At 40.7% G+C, this 24,317-nt stretch overlaps 1 protein-coding gene across 3 annotated transcripts in view; it reads left to right on the top strand.

The window, feature by feature from the left end:
- Positions 1 to 24,317, top strand: part of POLR3B (RNA polymerase III subunit B) — a 137,028-nt gene that overhangs the window by 104,379 nt on the left and 8,332 nt on the right. For all 3 annotated transcript variants that reach the window (XM_008004532.3, XM_037996588.2, XM_037996589.2), the window contains 3 exons: positions 18,606 to 18,709; positions 19,298 to 19,464; positions 23,802 to 23,915. In XM_008004532.3, coding sequence (XP_008002723.2) covers positions 18,606 to 18,709; positions 19,298 to 19,464; positions 23,802 to 23,915 — 385 coding nt within the window. The remainder of the gene's footprint in view (positions 1 to 18,605; positions 18,710 to 19,297; positions 19,465 to 23,801; positions 23,916 to 24,317) is intronic.

The raw sequence follows: 24,317 nt of genomic DNA on the forward strand, positions 1-24,317 counted from the left end.
CAGCTCACCCTCCATGGGTTGCACCCACTGTCCAGCAAGTCCCAGTGAGATGAACCAGGTACCTCAGTTAGAAATGCAGAAATCACCCGTCTTCTGTGTTGGTCTCACTGGGAGGTGTAGACTGGAGCTGTTCCTATTTGGCCATCTTAGATACAACCAGTCTGCACTAAACTACTTGAAGACAGAGACCATGTCCTTGTATTCTCCATAAAGCCCAATAAGGCCTTTCTCATACATGACACTTAATAGATAGTAGATAATAGGTGAGTTTACAATGTATATGAATGAATGAGTGAATGAATTAATAAATTGGAGGTAGGGAAGTGATGGGGGTAGATTCTCTACTGTTGATGGATTGATTTTATTCAGGTTTTAATCTGCCTGCTTTGTGTGATTACGTGTATGTGTATAGACAAAGCAGTGCTTTTTTTTGTTTTGTTTTGTTTTGTTTTGAGACAGAGTCTCACTATCACCCAGGCTGGAGTGCAGTGGCTCAATCTCAGCTCACTGCAACTTCCACGTCCCGGGTTCAAGTGATTCTTCTGCCTCAGCATCCCCCATTAGCTGGGACTACAGGCATGCGCCAGCATGGCTGGCTAATTTTTAGTATTTTTAATAGAGATGGAGTTTCACCATATTGCCCAGGCTGGTCCCAAATTCCTCAGCTCAGGCAATCCATCCACCTCAGCCTCCCAAAGTGCTGGGATTACAGATGTGAGCTACCGTGCCCGGCCAAAGCAGTGCTTTTAAAAGTGAAAACAACATACCTAATTCATAAGCTCCTGAAAATACAGACATCTAGGTAAAATGTCAGGAAGGTCTTTGTGCTATAGCATTTTTTCAGACTGTTAATATGATTGGTATAATGTTCATTAACAGGCATGCTTTCTAATTTGCAGTGATCTGAAACAGCAGATTTTAGAGAGCTGTTCAATCTTAGGGGAGCTTTGACTTGTATGTCTCTTTACAAAACTGAAGGAGTCCTCCTGGGTCTAGCTGACCTTTCCCTTGTAGTGAGGAGTTTGTCTTGCTCCTTTTTTTTTTCCAGATGGCTTTTAATCCAAGGGTAAAAACCTTCTGATTAGCCTAGATTCCCTTGATAGTCCCTTCTCTTACAGCTTCATCAAATTTATTTTAAAGATTGGGGAAAAAACAAGCAAACAAACAAAAAGTAGGTAGTGTAAACCTTAACAGAGTAATAGAAGGATTGACATGGGACTCTTAACTGGACATAGTTTTTATTTCTCTTAAGTATAATTTTATTATTAAATAATAAATGCACATTGTTTTAAAGGGTCAAACAGAACAAGAAGGGGTTCTTTGTACAAAAAAACCCCATCAGTCCTTGTCTCTCCTCCTGACCCAACTTTGGTTAGGTATAAAATTCTAGGTTGAAAATTGTTTTCCCTAAGGATTTTGGTGGCCTTGCCACATCATCATCTAGATTCCATGTAAATTGTAATGTCACTCTTCTTCCTGTTTTTTTTGTGCCCTGTTTCTCTTTTTCCCTGCTTACCCCCCTCCTACTTTATTCCTTTGTCTCTGGAAGCTTTTACTGTCTTCTTCCCTTCTTGAAATTCTGAAACTTCATAGGCCCTTTTTTCATTCCTTGTGCTGGGAAATTGGACACCCTCACATTCTGGAGGTTTACGTTCCTTCAGTTCTAGGACATTTTCTTCTATTTATTTAGTTAATAATTTCCTCTTCCTGATTTTCCCCATACCCTTTCTGGTTTTCTTAGTGGTCAAATATTGGAACTTCCAGATTGATGCTCTAGTTTTCTTATCTTTTTGCCCTCTTCTTGTTTTTCTTTTTAGATTTGATCAATGTTATTTTTCAGATTTTTTAAACCTATCATATTTTAAATTTCTAATTAAATGTTTAAAGTTAATTTATATTCTTATAGCAAGAAATACGTAATTTTAGTTGTCTCCGAATTTCAGTTTTTTGGTTTTTCTTTTTAGTTTTCTTCTGTTTCTAATCTTCTTTCTTTCCTTTTTTCTTTCTCTCTCTCACTCTCTCTTTCTTTTTCTTTCTTTCTTTCTTTCTTTCGCAGTATCTTGCTCTGCTCTGTCACCCAGGATGGAGTGCAGTGGCATGATCACAGCTCACTGCATCCTCAACCTCCTGGGCTCAAGCGATCCTTCCATCTCAGCCTCCAGAGTAGCTAGACTACAGGCATGCACCACCATGCCTGGCTAACTTTTGGGGTTTTTTTTTTTTTTTTTTTTGGCTTTTTGTTTTTTGTTTATAGAGACTGGGTATTGCCATATTACCCAGGCTGGTCTCGAACTCCTAGGCTCAAGCGATCCACCTGCCTCAGCTTCCCAAAGTGGCATTTGAACCTTGGGATTACAGTTGTGAGATTACAGGCATGAGCCACTGTGCCTGGCCATTTCTATCTTTCGATAGGATTTTCCTCTCCTATTTGTTTTAGTGTCTGATTTGTTGTTGTTGGAGGCTTTCCTCTAATACCTGGAATACCTCTGAACCCTAGAAAGCATTTGAAAGCTCTCTGTGGATAGAACTTGTTGACTAGTGAATATCATCGTAGGGTGGTCAGGTACTGAACCTCTTTATTGTTGGTGCCATTCAGTTTCAACATACTAGGATCTTTGTAACTCCTGCCTGAAGGCTGGAGCTGGAATGAGGGTGGGGACAGTGCTTAAGTCTGTCAGCTGACCTCCAGGAGTCAGGCAGGGGCAGGGACTGGAGCTTACTCTTCAGTGCATAGACTTTTAATTCCTCTGTATCAAGCTTTTGACCAGCCCACCCTCTGCTGTACTTGCTCCCCTTGGGTCTCAGATCAAGTACTGAAGTAGTGATTACTCAAGTAAGAGTTGGGGGAGAAGTGTAGTTTCCTGGCTGTATGGGCTAGGGAATACAGAGAACTGACAATTTCTTATATAGACATTTATTTATACAAATATTTGTTAAGTCTGGTACTATTCTAGGCTCTGGTGACAGGCAGTAAACAAAATAGATTAAAGTTCCAACGCTTGCGGAGCTTGTGTTCTTGTGGGCAAGAAGGAAAATAGTAAGTGCTGAGGGAATGATGTGTCATGAGATAAGAAAAGATTGAAAGCTGGGAAGGGGGATGGGAATCATGTCAGGGGAGGGCATGTGATTAGTGATTCAATGTTTAGGCAGAGTGGTTGGGGAACAACACCATGTTGAAAAGATGGCATTGAGTAAAGACCTGAGAGAAGAAAGAGGGTGAGCCCTCTTTGGCTGAAGAGCATTTGAGGTGAAGGCTTTGCGGCTGTAGCTCACCTAATAGAAGACCAGCAAGGAGGCCCCATGGCTGGAGCAGTGTGAGGTGAGGAGGCAGCCATGTGGCTCACAGGTCACAGCAGGAACTTTGGCTTTTATTCTGAGGGAGAGGGAAGCCACTGGAGAAGGGGTTTGAGCTGGTGAGAGATAATCTGACTGACACTGGCTGCTGTGTTCAAAGAAACTGCAGTGGTGCCAGTTCAAAAGCTACGTGAGAGTTGGAGGTGGGCTGGAAAAGCATAACGATGAGGAATTGGTGAGAAAGGATCAGAGTCTGGACACATTTTGAAAGTAGAGCCTCCTGGAATTGCTGATGGATTGGTCGGCTTTGACTCAGTCCTCTTGCTTTCAGCTTCGCACCTCACACTGCCTTTTGCAATACTAGTACTTCGTGTCTCTGTCTTCTGAGCCTTCCCAGGAATCGGGTGGGTGAGTGGGGGTGGCACCAAAGGCCGCATCAGCTCGCCTCTTCACACCTCATCTGCAGGGACTTAGGATTACTCTTCTGTTACTTTTCTTTCCTCTCTTTATCAGCTTTCAAAGTTGTAAAATTATCTCATGCCCACTGATAACCCTGTGCCTGTTCTTTCTCCTTACATGTAGGTTTACACATTAAGTTTTTAAAACTCAGTGAGGTTTAGAGAAGCAGTGTTGATAAACACGTGTTTCATCTGTCATGTTTAACTAGAAATCTGTTTATCATTTGAGAATATTCAACACAAGAATGTTTAGTTAGTATTTAGTGAGTGTTTAGTGAATGTTTAGTGATTTTTTTCAGTGCAACTTATAGAACTGAAAATTATTTTAGTAAAAGATGAGAAGGATTTTCAGAGCACTAACCTTTTGTTTCCTGACCAGAGCCTTGCCTCTAAGACTTCTTTGGGTTTTTTTTTTTTTTTTTTTTTGGTCTACTTTAATCATTTCTAGATTGAAAATTAATTTTAAAATGTTTAAAGCTCACACCCTGAGAATTATGACATAAATGCTAACAATCATGAGAGAAGCATTAATCATAGTTTGTCAGCTCTTATCTGAAAATAACTTATCTTTTTTCTGGATCATTGTTGTAACTAAGGTCTACAACTTTGATCCTCTTCTTGAATGTCACCCATCTGAAGCCAGAGGCGTGACAGTAGCAAAAGTCTATTTTTTGAAATTTTATTAATAAAATTCTAAAGATTCAAAGATACCAATAGTTTTGTTAAAATAATTGTATATGTTGTTAAATATCCAGAATACCTTGTTGGCTAACTTAGTGTATTATTCCATTTTCACACTGCTATAAAGAAATACCTCAGACTGGATAATTTATAAAGAAAAGAGGTTTAACTGGCTCACAACTCTGCCGGCTATACAGGAAGCATGGCTGGAGAGGCCTCAGGAAAGTTACAATCATGACAGAAAGCGATGGGGAAGCAGGCACATCTTACACGGCCAGAGCAGGAGGAAGAGAGAGAAGGGGCAGGTGCTACACACTTTCAAACAACCAGTTCCCGTGAGAACTCACTCACGATCACGAGAACAGCAAGCGGGAAATCCACCCCACGATCCAATCTTCTCCCACAAGGTCCCTCCTCCAACACTGGGGATCTGACACGAGATTTGGGTGGGGGCACAAATCTAAACCATATCACTTAGGTAAGTATATTTTAGGTTCATTGAGATTAGGAAACATGCCCTGCTGATTTACTTAACCCCAAAGCACCCAGCATAGCACTTCGCATATAACATGGTGTCCACTTATGATGTTTGAGGAATCCTTTATTAAATAAAGGATTTTGCATATTCATTGGTCTTGTTGGAAATTGTACTGACATAACAAGCCAAACTCATTACTCCCAGAATAAGTGTAATTTATTCTTCCTAGTAAATACCAGAAATGAGATGCCTCATTTTTATCTAAACTGGCACCAGGAGTTTCAACACCTGAGACTCATAGCTCCCCAACCCTAACTGATCACACAGGCCCACTAAAGCTTCTTCAACCATAATAACTAAATATAGTCATCCCTTAGAATATGCTGGGAATTGGTTCCAGGACCCCTGCACATATTCAAGTCCCACAGTTGGACCTGTGGAACCCAAATATATGAAAAGTTATCTCTCTGTGTAGAAGGGCTCACATTTCGCAAATGCTGTATTTTCTATTCACATTTCATTGAAGAAAAATCCCCATATAAGTGGACCTACACAGTTAAGACCTGTGTTATTCAAGGGTCAACTGTATACATGCCCCCTGACGTCCACCCCAGGCACAAATGAGAACCTGCCTTGACAGCCCCAGGGAAACCTATTCAGTCATATTTAAGTCACTGTTGTGGGCTCAAAACTGTGTGGGGCACTTTAGGGGATGGAAAGGAAATGAATCCCTTGACTAATGCCCATGAGGAGTTGACTGACACCCGAAGCAAAAAGATCAATATGAAGGATTACATAGTTAAATACTAAATTATACGGGAGAAACCACTAAAAATATAGAGGTTTAGAGTTTAGTATAGATAGGAATAGAATCTTAGAGTTTGAAAAGTCCTTTTAGAAGTCCAGTCTAAATCCATCTTCTAGTATAAGAGTTCTTTTGGGGCCGGGCGCGGTGGCTCAAGCCTGTAATCCCAGCACTTTGGGAGGCCGAGATGGGCAGATCACGAGGTCAGGAGATCGAGACCAGCCTGGCTAACACGGTGAAACCCCGTCTCTACTAAAAAAATACAAAAAACTAGCCGGGCGAGGTGGCAGGCCCCTGTAGTCCCAGCTACTCGGGAGGCTGAGGCAGGAGAATGGCGTAAACCCGGGAGGCGGAGCTTGCAGTGAGCTGAGATCCGGCCGCTGCACTCCAGCCTGGGCGACAGAGCGAGACTCCGTCTCAAAAAAAAAAAAAAAAAAAAAAAGAGTTCTTTTTAGATTATCTTTGGCAGATGGTTTTCCATGTTCATTATGGCCTGTGAAGGGAGGCCCTTGCTATTTTCTGAAGCAGCCTCTTCTGTAGTAGCACTGTTCTGATGGTTTTCTTGAGTCAGAGGTTCTCAAGAGTTAGTAAGAGTGCTCAAGAGTCTGTAAGTTGCTGCAGTTAGTCCTGCCTTGTCTTGTGGGCCATACTGAATGAACACATTGCCTTTTCATCAAAACCACCCTCTGTTCAGTATTTAAAGAAAGCCCTTGGATTGAGGAAAAGTATAGCAGAGAGAGAAAGGTCTTGAATTCTAACTAGGTGAGCTATTTTGTCCCTTTATGCCTTGGCCTCCTTGATACTAATGTGTAAAAGCAGGGAACGCAGTGCCTGATGCACAGGCAGCAGGCCGTAAAGGTGAGCTGCGGGCAGGTCTGTCTTGGGTCTTCTTTTGCAGGCTGCTTGCAAAGGAAGGCTTCAGATACTAGATGGGGTTCAGGCTTAGAGGGCTTTGATAAAGATGTGAAAGAAAAACAGGGGACAGCAGAGAAGAGCAAATCAATGGACTTGACTGACTGAAATAGACAGCATAAAGAAGAAAAACCACAGGGACTATGGTTTTAATCCTGGTAAATGATGGCACCAATCACAAAGCATTTGTGTCTCATTGACTTGAGATGATGAGATGATGGAAAATCATCTCAAGTGCTTATATTGTTGATTAATTCATCCATTTATTGAGCTTTCACTGTGTGCCAAGCACTGTTCTAGATACTGGAAATACAGAGGTAAACAAGACTGATGGGGTCTCCGTTCTCCCGGGGTTTGTGTTCTCCTGGGGGAGAAAACAGACAGAAAAGAAGTAAACAAAAATATAAACCCCAGCTACTTAGAAGGCTGAGGCAGGAGGATCACTTGAGCCCAGGAGTTTGAGACCAGCCTGGGCAGTATAGCAAGACTCCATTTCAAGAAAAAAAATGTGTAAACAAAAATATAAACAGGATAATTTAAGATAATGATAAGTGCCATATATGAAGAATGATGTAAAAGAATGGATGGTTTAGTGGTGTGGATGTGTATTTTAGATTATGATCAGGAACAGCCTCTTGGAGGAAGTGACATTGAGCTGAGACATGAAGGATACAAAGGAGCCAGCCGAGCAAAAGTCTGGGAGGATTTAGTTATAGGCAGAGAGAACTATTAGGGTAAGAGTTCTGAGGCACGAAGGAGCTTGAGGAATAGAAAAAAGGCCAGTCTGGTCAGGCATATATGCCTGACAAGGAGCGTAGTATGAGACTTGTGGATGAGAGGAGGAGGATGGTGGCATATCCTGTAGGGCCTTTTGGCTAAAAGAAAGGAGATTGGACTTTACTCCAGATATGCTGGGAACCAACAGAACTGTTGGATGGTGGGTATCTTGGTCCATTTTCTGCTGCTATGACAAAATACCACTGACTGGATAATTTATAAAGAAAAAAAGTTTATTTGGCTTATGGTTCTAAAGACTTGGAAGTCGAGGAGCATGGCACCAGCATCTGGAGAGGATCATCCCGTGGCAGACAGGCAGAGGGGCAGGAGAGCTTGCTTTTATAACAAAGCCATCCTGAGATAACTAACCCACATCTGTAATAATGGCATTAATCCATTCATGGGAATGGATTCCTTATGACCTAACCACCTCTTAAAGGCCGCGTATCAATTCAATCTCAACATGAGTTTTGGTGGGTACATACAAACCGTAACAATGAATGTAAGCAAAGGAGTGACAAGATCTAACTTACAACTTCTAGAGCTCACTGTGGATTCTGTATGAAAAGTGGATTGGAAGGGGCAAGGAAGGGGGCAGGGAGACCATTGCAGTGGTCCAGGCAAGAAAGGCTGGTGACTTGGACTAGGACAGCAGCAGTGGAAAAATAGAGAGAAGTGACTGGATTCTGGACATACCCTGGAGATAGAGCCAGAAGGACTTGCTTACGGCTTGGATGGATGTTGTGAGAGGAAAATACAGGATTTGAGGATGAAGTTTGTGGCCTGAGCAACTGATAATGCTGTTTACCAAGATGGGATTGATTGGGTAAAGAATAGTTTTTTGGCATTAGACAAGGGTAGAGGTTGAGAGTTTGGGCCTCAGGTTGAAATGCCTATCTTCTCCAAGTGAAGATATTAGGTTGGCAACTGGGTATAGAGTCTAGAGCTCCAGGGAGAGATTTGGGCTAGAGAAAAAATTGAGGAATCATTTGCATGCTGTTTATCTACTCATTTATAATATTTTGCTTTTTGCATATTGATCATTTATAAGCACTTTTATCTATATTTCATCCTTTAACTGGTACAGTTCCAGTTTGTGTTGTTATTCCTACTATAAAGAGTAAGGAGACTGAGGCTCAGGGAGGTGAGTAGCATGCCTCTTACAGCTTGGTGCTGGCAGAGCCTGCATTTGAATCCAGGGTTTTGATTCCAAGCATATTGCCCATTTGGTTAAATCTGGTTAAAGGTGGCTCTTTTCTCTTCTTATGTCTTACTCTGCTCCTGAGATTGCCATATACCCAGAGATTTCTCATTGGAAAGACACCACCTTTCCTGAGGATGAATCCTGCTGTTTCTTAGTATTATTTTCTGTCTCCTCCTTAAGATGGGCATCTTCTCAAAATTCCCATTCTTCCTGGATAAGCAGCTTTACAGCTGCCACAAATCCAGAATAAATACTACTCTCATACAGCGTGTCACAGAAATGCCTGCCAAGGCCCCATATTAAGATGTACTCCTAAAATAAAGCTGTATTTTCTGGTGTCCCTTTCCTTCTAAAATCAGCTTATTGTAAAACACTATCCCCACTCCCTTCTTTAACTGGTCCTCTGGTCAGGCTTTAGTGGCCTTGTGTAAAATTCAAAATCTATCAGGATTTTAAACAGATGTAAAAGGAAGTCAGTTTTTGAGCCCTCAACTTTGACAGTTCTCCTGATGTATTTGGCTAGATGTGATAGTTAAAGCCACAAAAGAGGGCACTTGAAGAAAATGTTTTGGCCACAGTGATTGCAGTTAGTGCACTTGGAACCTTCACATGCACAGATGGCAGGTGTCTGTAAGGAGCCACACAATAACCCAGCCCTTAGTGTGGGCCCAAAGGGGGACTGCATCAGGCCTAAAGGAGTTGGATATTGGCAAGTAAAATGTGAGCGAAACAGAAAATGTAGTCCACAACATCAGCTATGCTATTTGTAGTTGTCATGAAATGAGCTGATAAAAATTTCAAAGTGTTGAGTTTTCAGGGTATATGTATCACACCACGATTCCTGCAGAGATTTGTTTGTTTGTTTGTTTGTTTGTTTCTGTTTTGGTCCAGATACATGCCAGAATAAAAGCAGTGGTTAGTTGAACTTAGTTTTTAATCCTGAGATGTAGAATTGTTTGGAAATCCTGTTTTTTCTTTTGTAGCATCTCCTGCAAGTTGACGCATATGTATTATCTATGAGAAAATTTTAAAATTATTTTGATTTAATATACCTTTGTGCACATTCTTTTTCTCTCTCCATTTACAGCATTAAATGTCTTGTGCTGGGTGTTCAGAAAGTAACATGGCCCTGCAGATTGTCTGATTTTTGTCTTTTCTTAAAAGTTTACTTTAACAAAGCTGTCGTTAGGCATTCTTTTTTTACATTAATTGTGTGTAGATCACATTTCTGTGCCCAACGTCTCTTCAGATACCCTCTCTAACAATTAAAGGAGACTTGAAAGTTGAGTTTCACAGAACATGTGCATCTGTCCTGCTCAAGCCTGATCACTTCAAAGGTGGTAGGATAATTAGTAGCTAAATGAAACAAACGTGAAGAGGAGGCGGAACAGTGGTAGTTATGTGCTGCATGTGATCACAGCTCATGGAGAAGACTGAAGGGGGCAGAATGCATGGGTAAACTGGAATAAGGGAGTCAATTCTGAGTACCTGGGAATCAACATCAGTGCTGCATGATAAGCAAAGATTGAATGCAATTGGTCAGAGAAGGCCCACTGGAGAAGTGAAAATGTTTTATCAGTTACAGATGTGACAGAGTCAATAAGCAGCATCACCTTCTGTAACTTCAAAAGTGGAGGAGGACTAAGCAGAGAACCAAGTAATGAGGAACCATATTTTGTAAAGAAGGTGGCGTCACAATTAACATAGACTACTGTGGGCTCAGAAGCAGGCAGGATTCATTCACAGTGTACTTTTTCGTTGAGGGCATTTCGATACAGTCTTCTACTGAGACTTTCAAAGAATCTTAATGAAGTACAACCTTCCTTTGGGCATCGTGAGGTCAGTTATATATCTTATCAGTAAATGTACAGTGAGTCAGCACCCCACAAAAGAGCTGGACCTTTGATCAAGAATCTTTAGAGCCGTTCATCCTTTAGTAGTATGCAAAATGCTGTCCAAAATGAAATTATTTAGTAATAACCTTCTATATACCAAAGTTGTGAATTTTTTGTTGTTGTTTTTTTTTTTTTTTTTTTTGAGACGGAGTCTGGCTCTGTCGCCCGGGCTGGAGTGCGGTGGCCGGATCTCAGCTCACTGCAAGCTCCGCCCCCCGGGTTTACACCATTCTCCTGCCTCAGCCTTCCGAGTAACTGGAACTACAGGCGCCCGCCACCTCGCCCGGCTAGTTTTTTGTATTTTTAGTAGAGACAGGGTTTCACCATGTTAGCCAGGATGGTCTCGATCTCCTGACCTCGTGATCCGCCCGTCTCGGCCTCCCAAAGTGCTGGGATTACAGGCTTGAGCCACCGCACCCGGCCTGTTGTTTGTTTATTTACAAAAGCAGGAAAGTTTAGTTTTGTTTTAAATTTATTTGGGGAGAAATATGTAAACCCTGAAGTCTTGAGCTCCTTTCCCAAGTGGTCTAGACTTCTAGGTATTTTTGAGTGAAGTCATGACTTATCTGGTTGAGACATAATGATGTTCCAGAGGGAAAAGAGAGCTGAACATGGGTGTGGAATGTTCTGTGTGTCGCTGTATATTCTAATCATTTTTATAGATAGAGTTAAAGATAGGAAGAGACATTCACATATGCCGATTTAAATTATGTTTGGAATTAGACTATTAAAATCACATATGTAAGCCTCTTCAACTGTGTTGTAAATTCTAATGGAGGGAACTCATCAAGGGCAAATATTTTTATGTTGAACCTTGTTTTCTCTGGTGATTAGTGCATTTATTAGAAGATTGACTATTCCTTTTTAAAAAAATTCTTCAACAAAAATTATCTGACAGCCCAAGGAATTCTCAAGTTAAGTTCCATTTCAGTGTTCAGGCAAACCAAATTATTATATTTCCAGATTTCCTTCTCTTTTGCTGCCATTCACAATGAAGGAGGAAAAAGCGGACTCCTTTGATGTGGAGAGAGAGAAAAAAAAAAGCAATATATCACTTTCCTGAAAGAACATTTCTCAGTCTCTCATGTGAAAAAGGATTAGCACCTCCAACAAAGGTCCTGTGGATCACAGCATCGGGCAGCAATACCAAGCAGTACTCCTAAGAAGAGGAAAAACTGTATTTGAGCAAGAGTGTTTGTCCTGGCAAACAGAAGCTTTTTAATAACTGCAAATCTGAGATAATGGCATACGCTCCCTAAATCCTTAAGGACCAGACAGCTAGTTTAAATGGAGTGAAGTCAACTTTTGTTTTACAATAGAAGTCTAGTCTTATAAAAATATAGTTTTTTCACTTAATGATTTAGTCTGCCTATCTGTGATTGATAAGGATTATGCGTATATGGATAAAATCGTTTGGAAGATTCATCTTTGACCCTCTCTTATACAAAAAAAGTTCCATTATAAGGTCACTTGCTTCCATTTTGCCCTAATAAGTTATTCAATAACCTGCTGAATTAATTTATTAAGATTTTGATTGAATGTTTCTTAGAAGAAAAGAAAACCTGCTCTGAGTTTCCAACACATTAAAGAATCCTTTTACAGTAGATATAAAGAGGCTGTGGGAAGTAAGAAAATGGTAATTCATGTGTGACAGAAAAGCCAAGGAGAAAGTTTATCTGTTAAACAAGGTTTGGCTTAAAAGTTTGATTTTGCTAGACCTTCATTTGTTAGTTCTTTTTTCTGTATTATGCTTTCTAAAACTGAGAAAGTGAAAAGAACCCGATTTAAAGTAAGAATAATAATAATACCTTGTACTCATGTAGTACTTGAGCCTGTCTAAAATCCTCTCTGCAAGTCCACAGCTTTAAACAGTCTGGATAGCTTTGGCTCTCTACTTTGCTTGATCCTGCTTGAATGGAAGTTTCTAAGTGGGAGGGGAGAAGGAGGCTGGTAGTGCTCACAGTATGAGCCCCATCATAAGGTGTATGATGCCAAACGATCCATCAGAGTTTCAGTCCAAAACCAAAACTCCAGCAGCTCTTACTTTAATGTTAGAAATCAGGGTTTCTTCTTCCACACAGATACTTTATTATAAGAAGACTTTATCGAATTGGCTTTTTTAGGAACAAATTTTGGTCTTCAGTAGCTCGCCAGTAACCCTCTGACCTTTCAGTAAATATCCAACTGAAGCTTTGAAATTAGGGTATTTAGTGTTTTATGGCCCAGAATAAAAATCTCCAATTCTGTTTCCAAATAGTGTAGCCTCAACACATTTTATTAAGCTCTTGACACATTCAGCCGTGTGTATTTTGTAAAGTTCCTATGGTTATTGTTTTACAATAGCTGCTTGCAAAAGCATTGTAAGGGTTTCAATTAATCAGCCCTTTGTGCGCTTCAGACTATGCAAATTTATCACATCAAACCATTCAACTGCTCATGGGAAAGCCGTGTAAAAACTGTATTGTCTTCTAGCGCCTCCTCTCATTTAGAGTGATGTTTTAATAAGAAAGCTAATCAAGTTTTCTTATGCATTATTTATCTGTTAACATGTAAGGAAGAGCCGAATTAAAATTATGTCAACCGGGATATGGCAAGTGATGTGATAGATCTGGAAATGATTCAACAACAGAACAAAGCCAATATGATTCAACAGTTTTTGTCTACTTCCCTCCCTCTGGGGATTATTTAAGGTGGTGGTGTGAAAAATAAAAGGAGGTTAATTCGATAGCTGGAAAAGGGGAGGGGAAGAAAGGAATAACCACCTGTGTTAGCCTTAACATTTTGATTTAGAGATTTCGTTTCTGAATGTATAATGGCTCATTGAGATGAGTTTACTCAAAGCAAACCATTTCTTAATAGGAACAGTCAAACTTGAAAGCATTCCTACTGCTCCTTTGGCCCCATTTACCACCATGTTCATCAGCAGTAAACTATTCCCCAATAGATATCTGCAACCCCAGGTCTTGTGAAAGTTATCAGGAGACAGTGTCTTGATGATGTTAAATGACCTGCACAACCCAGGAAGGAGTCATCTGCTTTTCTGCCCCTCCAGCCAAAGTTAGTGCAACTGCAACTGCTCCTTCTATTCATTAAGTTGGTCTCCTTTGCTTTGCTAGTTTGCTTCCTGCTGAGAGTAATTAGGTTTCTTATATAATAATAATTCCTTGTATTTAGATGCAGCCTTTCTCTAAGGACCTTAAAGTACCTCTCAGACATTAGCTCATCTGTTCTTCTAACACAATTGCCTCATGAGATAGGTGCTAATTATTCCCGTTACAAAGAGCAAACAACTAAGGCTCACCAGAAAGTGGTGCTTCCCCCGCACCCCCAAGGTAACACATCAGTGGAAAAGCATTGAGTCAAATTAAAGTCACCCAATTCCTCGATCGCCTGCTCTACATAGGTCTAAGAGTCCAAGGGGTAATGAATTCTTTACAGACGGCATTTCGCCCACATTTATAAAGCTCACTAATACTGGGCACTGGTTGAGTGTTCATCCCTTACTAAACACGGCTCTCTTCTTGCTCTGTGACTGATGGAGAAAAACCACAGCATCATGTCATCATTCAGTGTAAAGAGTGTAAAACTGTGCAGAATAAATAGTCTTGTCCAACGGCTGAGTATCTGCAGAAAGTAAAAGGAGGTAATTTAGACTTTGATTGGGATTATTTCAGCAGACCATTCTGCCAGATGTGCTTCACATCATTTAGAGCATTAGAAAGTGGCAAGCTGAATTGTATAAATGTATACAATATGTTTATGAAGTTTTCAATATTCACTCAGATGACTCGACATAAGCTACCTCCACCTATCTGGAGTTGAGGCCCTGAACCTCTACTTCCCCAGCAATTGAGGGAAATGATTCTTTTTCTGTTTCCTCAATCAGAAAAGGAAGAGTAATAATATATATTAACCTCAGAGAGGTAAATTTAATTCAAATGTGATTCCACTTAGAAGATAGACTTGCTAAATAAAAATGTAAAAATTAAAGCAGACTGTGATATTAAAATGAGAACTGGCCATCAACAAAATTGAAACAATTTACTAATCAGGTCTCAACACATTGAAGTCACATCAAAAACATCTCTTGAATTAGAGATGGCATTACAGTTGTCTTCTGCAGTTGCCATTTGCTTTCCTGTCTTCATATGCTACTAGAATGCATTAATTTTTCTTACCATTTTTTCTTTTCTTACCTTTCTTTTTTTCCTGTTTGAGTTAAGGTAGTCCATTACACAGAGACAGTACACTAAAACCAGTATTTTTTAAAGGCCAAAAATGACTTTTGAATAAGTCAGTTGCTGTTTAGAATTTTTAAGCCAGGCATGGTGGCTCGCGCCTCTCATCCCAGCCCTTTGACTTGAGTCCAAGAACTCGAGACCAGCCTGGGCAACATAGTGAGACCTCATCTCTACAAAAATAAAAATAAAAATTAGCTGGACATGGTGGCACACAGCTGGATGTGATAGTCCCAGCTACTAGGGAGGCTGAGGTGGAAGGATCACTTGAGTGAGCCATGATTGCCCACTGCATTCTAGCCTGGGCAAGAGTGATACCCTGTCCAAGAAAAGAAAAAAGAAATATTTTTAAAGACAACCAAATGATTCCTGAGATTAACTCGACTTTTCCTGAGCAAACCTATTCTTAAATGATTACTGTGTTGTTCTGTGAAGCCTTGGAAATAGAAATAACAAATTGGTGTAGGAGCCAGCAGTGTCTGCAGCGTGATACAGAGAGCTGTGACAGTGGATGTCAGAAGTGCCTCTCCTGAGTGGATGGGCAGTCAGATTTAGACTCCCTAAATTTCTTCCCTTTACAACTAGACATTAAGAAGGATGGTGATGGAATAATATTTTGTTGATTGGGGTATCGGCAGTTCCTTTCTGCTCTAACTTTCTGTGATTCTATTTTTTTTTTCTTACTATCTATTTGCATTTCTTAAAAGTTCTATACTGTAGTCTGTGGTCCAATTCCCATTCGGCCCTCCTGAGTGCATTAAATGTTCCTGAGCATGTTAAACTGGTGTATTTGCATTTTATTGCCAGGAGGTTGTGCTGTAAACAATGGGGTTGAGACACCAGCTTGAGCCAGGGGATGAAATTTTATTTTAAAATCTGAAATGCTGTGTAAGCATTTAAGGTATGAATTGGTAATTGTTTCACAACAGCTTCCATTAGATATGGTTTATTTGTAGTCCGTCCTCTTTTCAAGGATCCAGGGGAGTGTTAACACACTGAAGCGCACCGCATATCATTTACATTTTAAACCAGTGTTAAGGGAAAATGACCATAACTTTTAAGACTTGTAAATATTGGAATGGACTTTATGCCTCTGTCCCTGGAGAAAACAGTTTTAATCTTTCATTTGAAAATAAGAAAAGAAACCTTCCCGCTGTGATTAAGGATTTGAATAATTCTGAAACAGAGAAATACTGTTAGAAAAAGAGAAGTCTGGTTCTAAGATTGAGAACTCTCTTTCTACCCCTAATGAATTCAGTAAAATACAAACTTTTAAAAATCATCTGTCTAATTTGAGATTCGAGATCATCAAATTCTGTCTAAATATTTTGTTTTAACTTCTAAGCTCATTATGGTCTCTTTGTGTTAACTTGTATTAAAATCTGTCAGCTATGACTGGTCTCATAAGCACAGTCAGCGGACCAGAATAAGTTAATTATTTACTTGTGTCACTAGTGCTCTTCATCTAATGAAATGCACAGCTGTGTTAGATCTGCAGTTGGATGTGTAGCTTCCATTGTTCCTCAAGTCAGCAGAGGGTAGAAGCCGCAATGATGGAGAGCCCTCAGTTCTTTCTGCTGTTCTGGCTTTCTGTGTCGATTTCATGGATCTTTTATCATTCACTTTCACACAAAACAAACAACACAGGGCTGTCTGCTATGGGAACCATCTTGGCATATAAAAGGGTTTTCAGGGCCTAAAGTAATTTTAAGTCAGCTAAGATTTAATTTTTGACTTACAGGTGCCCTTGGTGCAGATATTGCCAAAGCAGTTCCTATAATAGAAGGAAAAAGATCCAAAAGCTACTTATGTGTATTTTTTTAACAAAATGTCAGAAGAGGGCTGATAAGTAAACAACTTCCCCAGATCGGCACTAAATATGATTAATCAGATTTCAAGCAAAGGTATTAGAGATTCACATTTCAGTGGAACGAGCACTTTTTTCATTTTAATAACATAATAAAGTTGCATTTGCTTAATTAAATGTGTCAATTCAAACTGTAAACACAAAATGTAAGTCATCTCTCTCCTTGCCCACCCCCAATATAAGTACGTCATGCTTCCTTGGTCAGTTTCTGCACCTCTTGCCCCTCACTCCCACCTTCTCTTGATGGAGGGTGGACAGGCAGCTTCCTCCTGAGCAGACGCCGGCCTCCTCCTGCGAACCGCTGCTTAAGGGGTGCTGAGGCTTCTCTTTGGTTCGGTTTTTTCAGGGGTATAGCTGAACCCTCCATCTCCTCACCAGCCAAAATTCCATTCTCACTTGAGCTGGTCCCAGAACCGGCCCCTTTAGGGATTGCCGTTTTTAACATTTTGTTCACTGCTGAACAATGTTGTTGTCGGTGCACCTAGATTTACAATTTGATCTCTTTCAAAGTAGATTTCCCAGCAGCCCTAGGGTTTTGTCAGATAATTTCAGTGTGGATAAAATGGATTTTTGGAAGGAAGAAAGAAGGGTCACACACTCTGCTTGATTGAAATTCTAACACGTTGTAGCTGAATTTGAAATAAAGTGAACTGAATGATTGTTTCTGTTCTTCATGTAGGAAAGCATATATTTATAATAAACAATACCATTTTAACCCAAAAGCCAATTTAAACTAACTACATGCTCTAGAATTCAACTCCACAAACTTAATATCCATATTGTGGGCAGCTACAAGAAATCAGAATATTAATAACCAGTATTACATAGGCAAATGGCATTCTTTTTTCTTTTGACTTTAGCTCCTGGTGATTATAACAAATCACAAACTATTAAAATAGTTTGAATAATTACATACAGTCAAATTGAATGAAATATTTGAGAGCAGTTTCTTTGCAATAGGGGCAGATAGTGGATAACTTTACGCACAGAGAAAAGGAATTTTATCTTTTACTACAAATGTAAAAGCGTTTGTTTTCTTAATCCAATGCCACTGTACACTAGTTTTCTGATTCTAAATTATGAAGATTGTAGTTAACAATCTAAATTCTATTCCTACTCCTCTTCCCAAGAAAAAGAAATCAGAGGAATAAAAAACTATTTTGCAACAAAATCCCCTATAGGTGAGAATGATATTAAGGGAATTAATTTAAGAGAATATTAGTAGTGCATAGAGTTGGTAGATTTTTGTTTTGTTGTTTTCATTCTTAGAATTCCATTTCTAATTCTAACCTTTTTTTTCCAAGAACGATTTGGCATTTAATTTTCTTGTTCAACTTTACAAGTTCAATCAAAGATCACTTTCCTAATGGGTTGTAAGCTATAGGAATTAAAATTCCTTTGGGCAGTTTAGACTTAGCCAGGGAAGCCCTGGCAAAAATCAGCCAACCAGCCAGAGCACTGCAGCCTATATATAGGTAAACCTGTTAGCACATCAGCCACACACAGGTACTTCTTGTCACTGTTTTTTAAAACCACATTGTAAGCACACCCCTCATCCAGTCATTTCTGTGTTTAGGGTCAGAGAACTTGGATTTGTTTAACTTGGGTGCAGAACCCCGCAGATCACAAACTAGCTGATGAGGAGCAAAACTGCTGCTGACTTAAAGCTTCAGGGATGGCCACAGGCCTGGGGTCCAGTGAAGCTGCTGTTCTTCAGTCTCTGTGGCACAGGAGGGTGGGCAGGCAACCTGACAGCACCATTGTGTGCCATGCCAGCAGCACAGAAAGGCTGCAGTGCCTTTCGCAAGGAGAGTCGTTTTTGAACTGTTTGTCCAGCAGGATTGTTGAAAATTGCTTTTGTTACTCTTGATAGAGGCCATGGGGAAGATTTTAGAGCAGTGGAAATAGAAATAGCAGCGGGGAAATCCCAATTAAGTACTGTATTCTTCCTTTCTGCCGATTTGCTTTATGTGGCATGAAATCTTCTCTCCCCCAGGTGTTTGTGGCTTGATTGTCCCCCAGGAAGACATGCCATTTTGTGATTCTGGCATCTGTCCGGATATCATCATGAACCCACACGGCTTCCCATCACGAATGACGGTCAGTGACCTGTAGGTTTTTCAGACGCACTGCCTTTAAGGAAGAAGCAGGCAGTTAGTTTAGTTAGAGTGGAGGTGACAAGGACTCTGAAGCTGTTTTTTCAGGTAGAGCTCTTTTGCCCCTTACCAGATAAACAGGCTTCCAGCCCCTAATGATTCTGGGCCACTCTCCTGTACAGAAAGAATGAGGAGCTTGTCTATACCTCCCTTTGAGAGTGGAGTCTTCTGAGTGATGAATTTGCCCCTCAGCAAAAGAGAACTCCTTGTATTGAACCTAAATGGATCTCCCTTTCAGTGATTATTTTTGGTGATCCTGGCTCCACCTCTTACCAGCTGTGTGGCCTTGGACAAGTTGCTTATCCTCCCCATACTTCAGTTTCTTCATCTGTAAAATGAAGAAATATAGGACCTATCTCATAGGGTATTGAGAGTCGTAAAATTAGATCACACATGTCAAGCTTAAATACTGCTTCTGTTAATTTATCACTGTTATTAATAGTGGTCGTGGGGAAATAAGCTGGAGATAAATAAGCAGAGAGAGTGCTTGTGCCACAGGGAGGTGCTCACTTAATTTGTTCACATCCCACAGGTGGGGAAGCTCATTGAGCTGCTGGCTGGCAAGGCCGGTGTGCTGGACGGCAGATTCCACTACGGCACTGCGTTTGGAGGCAGTAAAGTGAAGGATGTGTGTGAGGACCTCGTTCGCCACGGTTATAACTACTTGGGGAAAGACTATGTTACATCGGGCATCACAGGGTAAGCATGCGATTGAGCTATTTTAAAGAAAAAGAATGGTTTTACTAGGATAGGGGAGACAAAGCTTTAAGGTGTACTCTATTAAGTATACTTTCAGGCAAGCTTGTACAGCCCGTGGGCGGCATGTGGCCCAGGATGGCTTTGAATGTGGTCTGACACAAATTCGTAAACTTTGTTTAAAAACATTATGAGAGTTTTTCGTGATTTAAAGAAAATTTTAGCTCACCAGCTATCATCAGTGTTAGTGTATTTTATGTGTGGCCCAAGACAGTTCTTCCAATACGTCCCAGGGAAGTCAAAAGATCGGACACCCCATCTTAAGGTGTAAGCGTTAAAGCTATATGCCTTAAGCTTTATTTTTTTAAGAAACTGGATACCAGAAAATCTAAATTTAGAAAACTAACAATTGTGGAGTGCTGTTAGTACTAGTAAGATTATAATTTAGAAAGTAGAAAAGATTTTTGGGAGGCCAAGGCAGGTGGATCGCCCAGGAGTTTGAGACTAGCCTGGGCAATGTAGTGAGACTTCGTCTCAAAAAAAATAAAGTAGAAAAGATTTAGTTTACCATAATATGATTTCTACCCTATGCCTACTTTTAAGGAACACATCAATTACATATAATGCAAAGTTTTTCTTTAACTCTTGAACTTTCCCTGCATTTATGTGATGAGTATCAGAATAATAAATGCTTTGACAGGTAGACCGAGGCCTAATATTTGTGCATGTGTTCACTAAAGATGTACTAAGCACCTATCTAATATGTGCTAGGCACTGAGTATATACCAATAAATATAGTAGACATGGTCCCAGTTCTGTGGAGCTGACCATTTAGGTGTGTTGCTAGACATTAAAAAATAACAGACACAAGGTAACTTCTCAGTAGGGCCTACTGTGACCATCTAATTTAAAACTATAACCCCGTACTGCCCATTTGCTGCTTTATTTTCCCTGTAGCACTCACCATTTTCAAATATACTACATAATAATACTATTTTCTGTCTCCCCAACTAGAACGTAACCTCCATGAAAGCAGGGCTGGTCTGTTTTGTTCACTGTTCTATTTCCAGGGCATAGCACAGGGCCTGACATACGGCAGGCACTCCATAAACATTTATTGTAAAAAGGAATGCAGACAAATAAATACAAGTACATATAGCTCTCACCAAAATGGAGACAGAGTGGGTGAGAAGGCCCCTGTGAGGTATTGGATATGATATTTCAGCTGAGAGATAAAGGGTGAGAAGGATAGGGCATTCGAAGAGTGTTTAATGGAGAGGAAAAGTTATGTTTAACACTTTGCTAGGGAAAGAGCTTGGTAAGTTCAGGGAACAGGAAGAGGCCAGCCTGGCTGCGGTGCAGTGAAGAGGCAGTGCTGGCGGCCCGAGGTGAGGGTGGAGGGGAGATAGAGCCAGGCGACCAGGCTTGGGAGCTTGTGTTAACCTGTGAGAAGCAGATCCCTGCAATGATCGTGAATGACAAGGTTCTGAAGCTGGAATCACCGTGGTTTTAAAGGATCAAATTAGTTGCCTAAATTAATACACACTTATGTATTTTATGCCTGATAAAACTCCAGGACCTAGTGTTTATAGTGTTCTTCTAGGTGTTGTTTTTTGTTTGGTTGGTTTTGGGTTTTTGTTTTTTGTTTTTTGGGGGTTTTTTTTGAGATAGAGCTTCACTCTTGTTGCCCAGGCTGAAGTGCAATGGCGTTGTCTCAGCTCACTGCAACCTCTGCTTCCCCGAGGGGTTCAAGCGATTCTCCTGCCTCAGCCTCCCAAGTAGTTGGGACTACAGGCACGCACCACCATGCCTGGCTAATTTTTTGTATTTTGAGTAGAGACGAGGTTTTGCCAAGTTGGCCAGGCTGGTCTTGAACTCCTGACCTCAAGTGATCCACCCACCTCAGCCTCCCAAAGTGCTGGGATTACAGGCGTGAGCCACCGCGCCCTGAGGTTTTAAACCACTTGGACACTAGTGACACTCAGCATGGAAACATATGTAAGAACAGCGCTTGATTTTAGTGCTGCAGATAGACTCTCCAGATGTGATTGAAATGGTTGGAGTGCTTTTAAAAATTGCCTATTAAGACTATAATAATATGGATTTCTTAGGTGTATCATTCCTGAGATGTTATAGAAAATCACATTACAGGAAAAGACCAATGGACCATTTCAGAAACAGTTCAATAAAATAATTGGGACCATTTCAGAACACATAGTTGTCATTGCTAAATTCATTAACCTTCTCTTCACATCTCCACCCAGAAATAAGGCACATTTTTGGCCATATGTTGACCAAAAAGTGCAAAACCATAGGATCCGTTTGGTGGACCTTCATGAACATAATTTGTACCGAAAGAATTGGATGGGTTATATCCTGCTTGCCATAGATAATGGTTAGTCTGTATCCCAGTCCACACTGCCTTCCCCTATCCCCCCAGCCAGAGTTTTCATTTTTTTGCCATTTATTTCAGTGACAAAATCTGAGAAGCACTGTTTAGTTAAAAATTCCCGAGGGCATTTAAACATATCACCACCAGCTTTCACCTTTTGTTCATTCTTGAACATAGGTAGGAGGAAAAATTGCATATGGCTTTACTCTATGGATGATGGAATAGCATTGGGTAACTGAGTGTCATAAATTCTACCATGAGCAACCCTACCACTGAGGAATAGAATCATTCACTGTTAGAGCTGGAAAGAATCTTGTTCTGACCGCCTGGTACTACTAAGAACGCTCAGCTAGAGAGGTCATGTAATTACTGTGTGACAAAACTGAGACAAGGACAGGGTCTCTTGATACCCCCTCCATTGTGCCTTCCACTCTATTCTGTGTCTTCCAAGAACCAGGTTGTGCTGAAGTCAGCAGAATGGCCTGATGACTGCAAAAGCCCTGGCTTAGGATGCTGAGAATGTGATCAGGGACACGGAGCAAGCAGGGGCCAAGCTTTTTCTTTGCCTCTCTGCTGTGTCTGTTGTTTCCTTTGCTTCTTCTGCTTTTACATCATGCTGTAGCCCAGAGTTTACTTGTTCCAAATCAGACCAGTGTCGCAGGGAGAGCCCTGGATTTGAATCCCCACTGCACCACTCACCAGCTCTTACCTGACCTCTCGGGCTGTCTGTCCATTTCTTCATCTTCAAAATAGAGGTGACAGTTCTTCCACCCTGGATCATTGTATGGATTAAGTAGCACATGGTAGATGCTTCCTTCCCTTTGAAGAAGGAAGTTTGAGGCAGTTAAAATTTTTTTAAGACATCAGTACTCTGGTTGTTCTTGCTCCAGACTAATGAGAAAAGGTTTCTTCTGTCAAAGTACATGTATATTCACCCTCTTCTTAAACTCTTATTACAGCCTTTCTAAAGATTCATTGAATCAGTTATGTAATAGACATTAATTGAGTACAAGTTGTGTGCCAGGCAGGGTCACAGGTGCTGGAGCCACCGTGACAAAGGAGACAAAGTGCTTATCCTTGCAGAGTTACTTCTTGTGGGGAAGACACGCAATAATCTGAGAGATAATAAATGTACACCACGGTATCAAAAGGGGCAAGTACGCCAAAGGGTCAGGTTGAGACTGGGCCGGAGTGGCGATGTCAGGTGGGAGGAGAACTTCTTTAGATGTTCAGGGAAAGTCCCTCTGAGCAGGTGAAATGTTGGACAGAGCCATGTGAGTACCTGGTGGGAGAGTGTTTCAGGCAAAGGAAACAGTAAGTCAGAGGCCCCAAGAGAGGAACAGGCTTGCTCCATTTGAGGAGTAATGAAGAGGCCAGTGTTGCTGGAGTAGCGTGAGTGTCGGGACACGGGAATAGGAATAGTGAGGTGTGCAGGAACTGGAGTATGTCTCACCATAGGGCCATAATATAGAATGTTGGCAGTACAGATTCCGAGTATGATAGGAAGCCATTGGTGAGTTGAGGACAGAAGAATGACCTATTGTGATTTGCATTTTAGAAGGAGTCCCCTGACTTTTTATGCAAAGAATAGATTGTTGAGGGATTAGAGTGGAAGCAGGGAGATTAAGTAGAAGATTGTCTGTGGCAGCCCAAGCAAGAAAGGATGGTGGCCTGACCAGGGAGGTCACCCTGAAGGAGGAATCATCCCATACACACTGTTTCCCAACCTGTTTAAGTGTCTATTTCTTTGTAAAACTATTTATCTTTGAATATAGCTATGGTACTTTTCATATTTTTAGAACTAGTCTTTTCATTCACTACAGACTGAAAATCATTCTTATCCAGTCAGTCATAAATGAATAAGGACCTGCCAGTGATGGGTCCAAAGGCTGTCTCTTGTTAGCCCAAACTTAGTTTCTTAACCCACAACACTTGATCTTTCTTTCAGTGAGCCCTTAGAAGCATACATATATTTTGGCCCCGTGTACTATCAGAAGCTGAAACACATGGTGCTGGATAAAATGCATGCCCGGGCCCGGGGCCCACGAGCCGTCCTTACCAGGTAAGAGAAAAGTACTTACAAAAAGAATTGGTAATGCAGTCAAGCCCACCTTGTATTTTCCAGATATGGCAAAAAGCAGACTCAACAAAGTTTCTGTTTTCCTGAGATGTCAAAATTTGGCAAGTTTGACTTTAAGAAAATCATATATGTGTGATTAACATGAAAAAGTAGCAGCCAATTAAAAAATATTTCACAAGTGCAAGAGCAAACCCACCATAGGTCTTGCCAGTGGACTCCTAACACAACTATTTACTGTGTAAATGTCTGCAAATATGGTCCTATTTATAAAGGTTCATATAAGAAGATGTGTATGTATATACCCACACACATTGATATGCCCCTGTGTACACAGAAGACATATGCATACATTATTTGTTAGCATAAACCACAATTGGAGTTTTT

Source organism: Chlorocebus sabaeus, chromosome 11 (assembly GCF_047675955.1).
Source record: "Chlorocebus sabaeus isolate Y175 chromosome 11, mChlSab1.0.hap1, whole genome shotgun sequence".
NCBI lineage: Eukaryota > Metazoa > Chordata > Mammalia > Primates > Cercopithecidae > Chlorocebus > Chlorocebus sabaeus.